This window comes from Prionailurus bengalensis, chromosome C1 (assembly GCF_016509475.1).
Source record: "Prionailurus bengalensis isolate Pbe53 chromosome C1, Fcat_Pben_1.1_paternal_pri, whole genome shotgun sequence".
NCBI lineage: Eukaryota > Metazoa > Chordata > Mammalia > Carnivora > Felidae > Prionailurus > Prionailurus bengalensis.
The window spans coordinates 96390692-96402048 of NC_057345.1; the positions used below are offsets into that span (position 1 = coordinate 96390692).

Here is an 11357-nt window from a genome sequence, read left to right on the forward strand (position 1 = left end):
TGGATGCTCAATCACTGAGCCACCCGGGCACCCCCACCCCCTTATCAATTCTTGACACTTAAATTGCTTCCTCTCATTATAGGTGCAGATTTATCTTGCATCTTGCCTCCCTTTCCACCCTACCACCTTCCCAAAACAAACAATCCCCTTTCCTTACTCACTCTCGGTCGTATCTGCTAGTCCCAAATCCTGAGACTGTCACATTCAGTCTCCTCTGAGGATAAACATCTGCCTAATGCCTGGTCAGTAGACACCTAATACTCTTTGTACAAGAATCAGGTGGAAGGGACAAATAACTCCTGGAAAATACAGATTTTGAGCCAATCTTCTTGTTTCCTATCCCTCATCTGACCTCTCCTCAGCAGCACCTGCCGCCTTCAGGTTCCACACCTCTTTGGGGCCTTGCAGGGCGAATCAGCTTCCTCCCCCACACCAAAGGAGCCACCACCTCTTGCCTCCTTCCCTCCTTTAACATTTCTTGTCTGCTCCAGTCTGTCTTTGTGGGTGTTTATCTTTTCATTCCATTTCTATAATTTTAGAGGGCTCTCCAAAGGGAAAGGAGATGATCTACCACCCGTAGCCAAAAGCTTGTCTTTCTACTAAATTGAAAAGTTAGAAGTTGTTTTTGTTTTGTTTTTTAATTTTTTTTATTAATGTAGATTTATTTTGGAGAGAGAGAGAGAGACATCAAATCTGAAGCAGGCTCCAGGCTCTGAGCTGTCAGCACAGAACCTGACGCAGGGCGCGAACTCACGAACTGTGAGATCATGACCTGAGCCAAAGTCGGACGCTTAACTGACTGAGCCACCCAGGTGCCCCTGTTTTGTTTTGTTTTATTTTTAGGTAATCTCCACACCCACACCCAACATGGGGTTCGAACTTACAACCCCGAGGTCAAGAATCCAATGCTCTACTGACTGATCCAGCCAGTTGCCCAAGTTAGGGTTTTTTTTTAATTGGAAGGAAGTATACCAAGATGTTTTCATTTTGGTAAATGAAAACATTTTGTGTTTAAAGAGGAGTTTCATGTGCCAGAAGCTTTTCTCCCTCCGTTAGTGAAGAGATAGGATGAGAAATGGCCGTGGGGAGGACAGTGCTCTGTCTTAGAGGTCTGGGCCAAGGCACCTCTGAAGGAGGAGCAGAAGCTGCTAGGAAATCCCTTGCCTTTCAGAATATTGCAGTTATAGGTAGGGTTATGTGGGAAATGTCCCTTTATTTTTTTTTACTCTGTACTTTATTTTTTTGTTGTTAATATAGTTTATTGTCAAGTTAGCTAACATACAGTGTATACAGTGTGCTCTTGGCTTTGGGAGTAGATTCCCATGATTCATCGCTTACATACAACACCCAGTGCTCCTCCCAACAAGTGCCTCCTCAATGCCCATCACCCATTTTCCCCTCTCCCCCAACTCCCTATCAACCCTCAGTTTGTTCTCTGTATTTAAGAGTCTTTTATGGCTCACCTCCCTCCCTCTCTGTTTGAAACTGTTTTTCTCCTTCCCCTCCCCCATGGTCTTCTGTTAAGTTTCTCAGAGCCCATATATGAATGAAAACATATGGTATCTGTCCTTCTCTGGCTGACTTACTTCACTGAGCATAATACCCTCCATTCCATCCATGTTTTTGCAAATGGCAAGATTTCATTCCTTCTCATTGCTGAGTAGTATTCCATTGTATATATAAACCACCCATATCTTCTTTATCCATTCATCAGTTGATGGACACTTGGGCTCTTTCCAGAATTTGGCTATTGTTGAAAGTGCTGCTATAAACATTGGGGTACATGTGCCCCTACGAAACAGCACTCCTGTATCCTTTGGATAAATTCCTAGTAGTGCTATTACTAGATCGTAGATAGTTCTATTTTTAATTTTTTGAAGAACCTCCATACTTTTCCAGAGCGGCTGTACCAGTTTTCTTTCCCACCAACAGTGCAAGAGGATTCCCCTTTCTCCACATCCTCGCCAACATCTGTTGTTTCCTGAGTCGTTAATTTTAGCCACTCTGACCAGTGTGAGGTGGTATCTCAATGTGGTTTTGATTTGTAGGGAAATGTCCCTTTAAATTTGTGCAGTATTTGCCTCCAAATTGGGCTTAATCCTTTGGTGCCAGGATAAGTGGAATGGGGTAGGCAGGTTAATCAGAGGCCTTGTGAAAAATCTACACATAAGATCCCAAGTGTTGAGCCTTTTTACATGCACGAAGAACTCGGAGAGTCTTTCCACCTCTTAGCTAACTGTATATAAAATGTGTATTACTGCCTAAGCAAGGCACAGTGATTTGAGCTTGAGGGAAAGATCTCAGCTTTCAGCTTACAGCTTTCCATGGTCCTGCCTTGCTTTGTCACCCACACCCATCCCCTAATCAGAGCAAACTGCATCCTTGGAAACCTTCTCAATCCCTATAGCTAATTAGGTGCTCTCTTCTACATACATGCCATTTTGTGCATGTTGAAGTAAAGCATAGATCTTACTGTTTTCTAGCACATAGCTGACATCTCTTTTACCCTGCTAGATAATGTGATCCTTGATGGCCCTGACTGGGATGGACTGATTGATCTCTAGAACTATCTTAAGTGCTTAGATAGGCACTTAGTATTTAATTGTATTACAAGTGTGTTTCCCTGCTATTTGGATATTATTATTTTTTAATTCTTTAAAGGTGATCCTAGACCTTGAGGAAGAAAGGCAGAGGCACGCACAGGACACAGCTGAAGGAGACGATGTCACCTACATGCTGGAGAAGGAGAGAGAGCGGCTGACCCAGCAGGTAGTTAGGTGGAGGGGCTCACAACACCATTTGCCTGGAATAGCATTTCTCAAAGATCGTTCTGCAGGGTGGAAATTAGTGTTGCTCAAAAAGAAAGGGCTTTGTGGTCAAATCTGGGAATTACTGGATTAAACAAAGTTAAATAGATTTCTAATTCAATTTGTTGGACCCTGTAGTAAAGAAAAGCACATTGTGAGTCTTAAGAACAAGATAGGGTATTCTGAGTTTAGCAAATCTATGTTTTCATGGAATCTTGTTTTGACATAGATCACTCACTGTGGGACTGTCATTCTATAAAATGTACTCTGGGAACACTAGCTTCAAACTCTCAAGTATTTTGACCTAGGAATCCTGGTAAGAAATACATTTTATATCACAGCCCAATATATATACATACATAAACACATGCCTAAAACAAAAATCTGATGAAATCCCATATAACCCTTACTGGTTACAATAACCATTCTTTTTTTTTTTTTTTTTAATTTTGATCATGGCTCATGAGATTAGTTTCCTCATCCATTGGGTCTCAGAGTTTGAAAAACACTGACTAATAGGGTTCCATCAACACTTTCCCTCTTGGTCAGAGTTTCTCTGCCTTAAATAGGGTTGGGATGATAATTAGAATAGATTAACATTTGCATAACAAGTAGCGTTTAAATGCAACTATTCTTTTTTAAGACCAGAAAGAATGATTGCCAAAGCTTTCAAAGTGATGAGCCCCGAGTAACATGTAGAAGTGTTGAATCGCTATATTGTACACCTGAGACACAGAACACTGTGTGTTCACTCTACCAGAGTTAAAATCAATAAATCGTTCTGTTTTCATCAGCATTCAGCGCGAAACCTGGTGTATATGGCTTCCTGTTTTCTGTATCGGTGGGTTCCAATCTTCTGAGCGCTCCACAGACCTAAAACACAGATGATGGCTCATATTCCTGCCGATAACAGTACAGGAACCAGAAGTGCCTCCTCGACCATCAGGGAAAGATTAAGCCGTAGCGTGTCCATTTCCGTGGGAGGGACTGTAAGACTTCAGAAATACTGGAGCTAAGCACATGGCATCCGTGGCAGACCACGTGCCAGAGAAGAGCTAGCCAGGACACTCGCCTGGAGAGTAGTTTTGCAGCGTTATCTCTTCATTTTCTTACTCTAATCACCATGTATGGCGGCCTTCTTTTCCAGCTGGAATTTGAGAAGTCCCAAGTGAAAAAGTTTGAGAAGGAGCAGAAGAAGCTGTCCAGTCAGCTGGAGGAGGAGCGCTCCCGCCACAAGCAGCTCTCGTCCGTGCTGGTGCTCGAGTGCAAGAAAGCCACCAGCAAGGCAGCCGAGGAGGGGCAGAGGGCGGGAGAGCTGAGCCGGAAACTGGAGAAGGAGAAGAGCCGGGTGAGCCAGCTGGAGGAAGAGCTGGCCGCGGAGCGGAAGCGAGGCTTGCAGACAGAAGCCCAGGTGGAGAAGCAGCTGTCTGAGTTCGACATCGAAAGAGAGCAGCTGAGGGCAAAACTGAACCGAGAAGAGAACCGGACCAGAACTCTAAAAGAAGAGATGGAAAGTTTGAAGAAGATCGTGAAGGATCTGGAGGCTTCTCACCAGCATAGTAGCCCTACTGAGCAATCCAAGAAACCGGTAACCGTATCTAAGGGCACAGCGACTGAGTCTCCTGTGCTGGTGTCTGTATTTTGCCAAACAGAAGGTTTCCAGGCAGAAAGAACCCATGGGAGCAACGTAGCCAAGGTGCTGACCACTGGGATGCCTGGCCCCACCACTCCTACTTACTCTTATGCAAAAACCAACGGCCATTTGGAGCCCGAGATACAAACTGCCAAGGAGTCGGTTACAGGCAGCAGTGTGGAAAACCAAGTGCCTCCACGAGAGAGGTCTGTGGGGTTGGCCCAAGAGAAAGCAGTGGAGAATGGCGGGTGTCCTGTGGGAATTGAGACTCCTGTCCCAGCACCTGGTCACCTCCCGTCCAGCGGGGGCTCGCTGTCTCCCAGCAGCACCGCCTCCTCCTCTCTCACATCCTCTCCTTGTTCCTCCCCAGTGCTAACTAAGCGCTTGTTGGGGTCCTCAGCCAGCAGCCCTGGCTACCAGTCATCCTACCAAGTAGGGATCAACCAGCGGTTCCATGCAGCGCGGCACAAATTTCAGTCCCAAGCAGATCAGGACCAACAGGCCAGTGGTCTGCAGAGCCCTCCATCCAGGGACCTGTCTCCCACGCTCATAGACAACTCTGCCGCCAAGCAGCAGGCCCGCAACACAGTCACTCAGGTGCTCTCCAGGTTCACTAGCCAGCAAGGGCCAATCAAGCCCGTCTCCCCCAACAGCTCTCCCTTTGGCACAGACTATCGGAATCTGGCCAGCACTGCCACCTCGAGAGGGGACACCAGCCATTCCCCTACTCCAGGGAAAGTGTCCAGTCCACTGAGCCCTCTGTCTCCAGGGATCAAGTCCCCCACCATCCCCAGAGCTGAGAGAGGACACCCGCCTCCCATCCCACCCAAAAAACCGGGCCTCACTCCCTCTCCATCCACTACCACTCCATTGACCAAAACCCCTTCCCAGGCCTCCTCCTTGGCCACCGCAGAAGACCTAGCCGGCAGCTGCTGTTCAAATGCCGTTGTGGCTAACGGCAAGGACGTCGAGATCCTTCTGCCTACCAGCAGCTAGTCCCTAGCGGGAGGCTCCACGTCTGACATTCCACCAGATTTCGTCCAAGAGCTCAGAGTCAAACCGTTGAGTCAGATCATGTTATTTATTTTGATAGTAGCTGAAACCATCTGTATAATACATTTAGTGTGTTTTACCTTTTTGTATTTTTTTAAGTAGAAACCGAGTAGTTTGGATTTGTATGACTCACACCTTTGTACTAACGCGGGAAGGGCACCTCAAAGACATCGCCAGCTCGGCAGTCACCGACCTGTTGTGATGGAGAAAGCTAATTGAGTACCAGGTGGTGATTTGCTATTTTGGGACTAGAATCACTCAACACTCATTTTGAATTATGCAGAAAGTGGTTCGTGTAAATTTTTATTCCAGATGAACGTGTTTAAAAAGTGCCTGAAATAAGACTGCCATATGAATGTGATTCTGCAGCGAAAACACAAAATGGATCATCTAATTGCAGAAAATGAGGTCCTCCGTGAATCCTGAATGTTAAAAACCAACACTGCTTTTAATCCTCTTTTGCTGTTTTTAATATAAGCTCTGTGTCCAGAAACAAGGCTGCATCAGTAGGATGGGAATCCTGAAGGTGGTTGTGGACTCCCCACAAAGCTGAGCTTTATAGAGCCCTTGAGAAACCCTCCTGAGCAGTAAGCAGCTGGGGTGCCGGTTTTCTTGTACTTCTGAAAAATTAAGTCACTCCCAGTTTCCTGCATAAATTCTTGAATGGAATGAAATCACATCTCCTTTCAAAAAATGTCTTCGGGCATCTACTGTTGTGTAAGGAACTTCTGATTCCAATCGCTATTACTTGAATAGAAAATGGCTACTCATTCTGTATAAAAGTTTTTCAACAGAGTGAGATCTTTATTCTGTAATCAAAAAGCAATAACTGAAAAGTCACTCTCTTTGTAATATTATAAGTCAGAATTATACAGGTTTTACCAATATTATTACACTTCTTCTCCGAGCTGCCAACACTTGGTGTCTATATCTGTGGAACCAAATTAACTTTTCCCTAAATGGAAGAATGTGTGTGTGTGCGTATATATATATATATATATATATATATATATATACACATGTGCGTATATATATATATATACACACATATACGCACACACACATACATATACATATATATATGTATAGATACACACCCCTTTACATGTTTAACATACACACACTTAAACACATAAATATTAGCGTGATTCTATCTTTGGAGTTTGCAGTATAGCATAAAGGACGAGTAGACATGCACATTAAGATTACCTGTCACAGCAACTAGATGCAGCTGGGACCCAATCAGTCAAAGGAGGAATCTTGTCCACAGGGACGTGGGGAAATTCCAAATGAAGTCAGGTCTTCAGCATCACGAAAAACCAGAGCCAAACTCACCCCAGCATCACAAAACTCCACTGGCCAAATGAATGAGTGAAACAGGTCACTCAATCAAGCTCTGTAAGACAGCCAGGAGAGGGGGAGCTGTAGCAAACGGAAGTGCCCAGGCCCCCTGTGAAAGGAAAGGGCCACCCCTGTTGAGCTCCAGCTGCTTGCTGCCGTGCGATAGTGTTAGCCCAGGGTTACCAGCTCCTCAAATTTGGGGGAAAGCCAGATTTTCATAGAAACATTCTCATTTTTAAATATCAAAACAGATTAAAAAACAATTTTAAACTTCTGGTTAAACACTTATGCAGCTGGGTTTAGCTCAGAAGCTGACAAGTTGCAACCTCATTCGTTCTAGAAACTTCCAGCATTTGCATCGTTGTGAGTTTGTGAGGACAGACACCTCCACTCTCCAACTTGTAGGCTAGTACAGCTGACAGAGGCTATAGAATATAATGAGGATCCTCGTCTTCCAAACAAGACTTTGCAACCCAGCTCAAACAAGGTGGTTATATGATTTGTCCACGGATGGAGAGGCCTTGGTGTCCTCACATACATTCTCCTTAGCCAGTGTCTACCCAGAAGCCCTGCCCTGCTATAATTTGAATCTACTTCTTCCCAATCCAATATGAATTGATGGGGGGACAGGCAGGTGATGGAAATCAATGTATAAATCACAATTGGTGTCTCCAGGGCTTACGGTTTGATTAAGGCCAATACAGAAAAAATTAAAATACTACTAATGGCCCAGGGCATCTACCAAATGATGAAGGTGGTATCTCAGAAATCGCCCAAAGCGATCATGCATGAAATTTTATTCCCACGCATAGCCAAATGAAGTGTTGATGATGAAATAGCTGAACTTTTTAAACAGGAGAGGGGGCTGTAGCCCCAGAGTTTTATTACCTCTCTTGCTTTAAATGGTAATCTTAAAAGTTGCATTGTGCTCTTCCTTTGTTTTGGCATAGATATATATATAGAGAGAGAGAAATACTATAAGGAGGTTTATTTCTTAGGAAATGCACTGAATAATGTATTTCTTTTACAGTGTAATATGGGGGTGGGGGAAATGCAAAAGAAACGTGTATTTTTGCTAGTTGCCTATCTTCTAAGATAAATAAGCACAATATTGCAATGGATCCAATACTCCAGTTAGGTATTCTAGATTAGTATTTAAATTTGCGGTAGATTGTGTGTGTGCTAAGTAAAAGTTCCATGATTCACAATTTCGGTATTAACCCATGTTGTGAAAGCTGTGTTACTACTCAACAGATCATAATGGATGTGCGACACATAACACAAGCATTAACTAAATCATCGTTTGTAAAGCCAAATGTACCATGCAGAAGTCTTCATCCACTTTTATAGCAGACTACATTAAAACAAGTTAAATCATTCTGTCTGGGGAAAATCTAGTCTTGTTTGTACAAAGTGAAGGATGTTGCACAACAGGGCCTGTTTTGTTGGGGAAGGAGCAGGTGGTGTAGAGGAAGCACTCGTCTGTGGCTTTCAAAAACCCAAGTGAAGTCAGTGACCCGTCCAGGTTAGACTCCAAAAGGAGCTGACATACTGGTTTTCTTTAGAACCTTAGAGCTGGAAGAAGCCTTGGCAATAATCCAGTCTGTACTTTTCAAACCCTGGGGGGGTCTGGACCTGAGAATCTGAAAAAAGCTAGGCACCATCCCCAGACAAATGGATATACTAGTATGTAGAGTTTGGTTGATGGCTTCACAGGATCCAAAGGCCCTGCAGCCATCCATGATTCACGTACTCTAGCTTAAGAACGCCTGATCTTGTCGTGCCCTCTCATTTTACAGGTGACTATCAAATCCCTCATCACTCCTCTTAGTCCAGTGCTGTTGTGCTACGTCGTTAGCAAGTGAGAGCTGTAGGCAGACAAAAGCACTTGAAAATCTTGTGACGTTCAAACAATATGGATGTTTGCATATGTTAAGTTTCTAGCATTTAAGCCATTAATTAATGATCATTTCAACAAACACTGCGTATGTCTTCCCGGAACAGCCTCACTGTCAGTAATGCTGCCTTGTCTTCCCCGGGTGGTCCGTCATGCCTTGGGTGGGGTTTGCTCCTCTCCCCTTTCTACACCTAGAGCATCCCTCCCTCCCACGGACAGTCCTGCAGGTCCTGCAGGTCTGTTTGGCTCTAGACCGTGTCTCTACCTTTCCTACCCTCTTGGAGGTGGCCTCTTCTCTGCATTTAGCAGTGGAGAGTATTCTGCCAGTCTTTGGGTCATTTTCTGGGTTATTTATACTGCTATGGGAGTTATCTAGGTGTATCTGTGGGACGAAGTGAGCCTTAGGACCGTCTTGCTCTGCCATGTTCCCCAGAAGTAGCAATGCTGCCTTGTCAATTAATTTATAAAGCAGCTCTTCTGATGCTTGGTCTTTGAAACAGAACTTTAAATGTCTTGAAATGCTGGCTTCAAAATAGGATCTGTTCTCATAATTCTGAGTCCGAAGTAAGCAATGAGCATTGTTTCACGGGAGTAATTTTCATGTAATTGCTGTAAAGCCAGTTGACAAAACTTAAGAGCACCCATCTGCTGCTTGCATATCAATGGCCAATTCATTGGTAAAAGCAAAGGAGAAAGAAGACTGGGCTAGAGGTTCCCAAACCTTACTGTAACCTGCGAAGCCTTCTAAGATAAGGACTCCTGAGGACTGGGCCTAGGGGCCTGCTAATGCAGGTGGTCTGAGGCTCGATCTTGAGAAACAGTGCCTCATTGCCCTTACCTGTTCTTTCACAAGAACTTTGCCTCTGACCTGAGGTGATGTCTTAAACTCCTGAATCTGGTTTGCCAGAATGTCAGTGATATTCAGAGCCAAGAGTACTTACTTGGGTCCCAGCACTGTGTTACCGCCCATGTGCAGATGAGGTCGTTGAGAACCAGAGATTGGTGTAAGGGCCCTTGGTGAGTGACAGCATGGATTAAGCCCCTGGTGCTTCCCACTTTCCACTACTTGTGTTTCCCAAATGAGTATCTCCTGAGGTGCTTGTTGGCCAGGCCCAGGCCCCGCCCTGGGAATTCTGATTCAGTAATCCAAGGTGGGGCTCTAAGATGAGTGCCTGGGCTGATTCTAAGGCTGGACGAGGTGGAACCCTCTAAGACACCACACAGCTCTTCCCACTGGCCCTAACAACCCCCACCCCCAGGAGTGGTTCTCAGACCTAACCAACGCCAGGAGACCTTTCTCAGGTGAACAAAAAGCATCTTTCTTGTTAATTCCCCTCAAGCAACCAATGTTTCTTAAATATTTAAGATGAGCCAGAAAGGTAGCTATTATGGAAAACACACGTTGAACTGTGTTCCCTGCCCTCAGGGTACTCATCTTCTAGTTGGGCAAAGCAAAACATTAACACACGAAATGTTAACAGAGACAACTGAATTATGTAAGTGGGGTTTAAATGCCATATAGGGTTATTGAAGGTAATTCTGGCAAAACCGTTATGGTAGCACACAGAGCTCTTTGTGGGCAGATAAAAAGTTAACTAGAAAAGGAGCAAATGTCTTTTCTCCTCTCTCCAAAGCCCTGGTTTACCTAGGGTTCTGCAATATCGCCCTGTGTTTGCATGATGCTTCAGTTGGCTTGTCTTAGTCTTAGGATGTGGTCAGAGACAGAGGCACTGGAAGTCCCCAAGAACTGAGTCCTGTTTCAGGGAGACTGACAGACACCAGTGTGGTGTGCTTTCTGCAAAGACTTGGGGCTGGTGTAAGAAGGAGCCCCCAGGGCACAGCATCTGCAAAACATTCCCAAGTAACTTGTAGGGAAAACCTAGGAAAAGGCAAATAGAGAAAGGACCTCCTTGCAAAAATCCTGCATTACCCACAAGTGTTCCCTCTTACCCTCAAAATCTCCATAAACAAAAGAGAGAAATGAAAACCAAACTTTGAAAAGAGCCAAATGGCCTGTGCCTGGGTGGCTCAGTCGGTTAAACGTCCCGACTTCGGCTCAGGTCATGATCTCACGGTTCGAGGGTTCGAGCCCTGCATCTGGCTCTGTGCTGAGAGCTCAGAGCCTGGAGCCTGCTTCTTATTCTGTATCTCTCTGTGTCTCTGCCCCCTCTGCAGCTCATGCTCTCTCTCTCTCTCTCTCTCGCAAAAATAAATAAACATTTGAAAAAAAAAAATTTTTTTTAAGTCAAATGAATCCTTCTGGGACACCTGCAAGTGACTTCTTGCCTTGGAGGGATATAAAAGCAACTTCTCTTCTCCCCATAGCGTGAATGTTCATGCTGCCATCACACCGCAGATCACGCGGAGTATCATGAGGCTCTCTCTGCGCCGCTGTGAAATGGTTGCCTCTGAGAAATTACTGAGAAGGTTGGCCGTCTCCCCGAGGAATCAGTCCCCTACTTAATTTGCCAAGAGTCCAACTGACTAACTCAACATGGTAGCCACTCAGGTCCCCTTCAGAAATGAAGGATTTATTGCCTGAGCTGCAGGAAATGTCAGAAAAGAGCCCTTGGGTATAAGCCCCTCAGGAATTGCCTGAACTGAAAGGAATTGGCTTGACCAGGGT

At 44.9% G+C, this 11357-nt stretch overlaps 1 protein-coding gene across 1 annotated transcript in view; it reads left to right on the forward strand.

The window, feature by feature from the left end:
- CTTNBP2NL (CTTNBP2 N-terminal like) overlaps positions 1 to 8211 on the forward strand; it is a 53494-nt gene extending 45283 nt beyond the window's left edge. The window contains exons 5-6 of the mRNA XM_043575851.1: positions 2662 to 2769; positions 3955 to 8211. Of these exons, the coding sequence (XP_043431786.1) occupies positions 2662 to 2769; positions 3955 to 5436 (1590 nt within the window). The 3' untranslated portion in view covers positions 5437 to 8211. The remainder of the gene's footprint in view (positions 1 to 2661; positions 2770 to 3954) is intronic.
- Positions 8212 to 11357: the final 3146 nt, after the last annotated feature.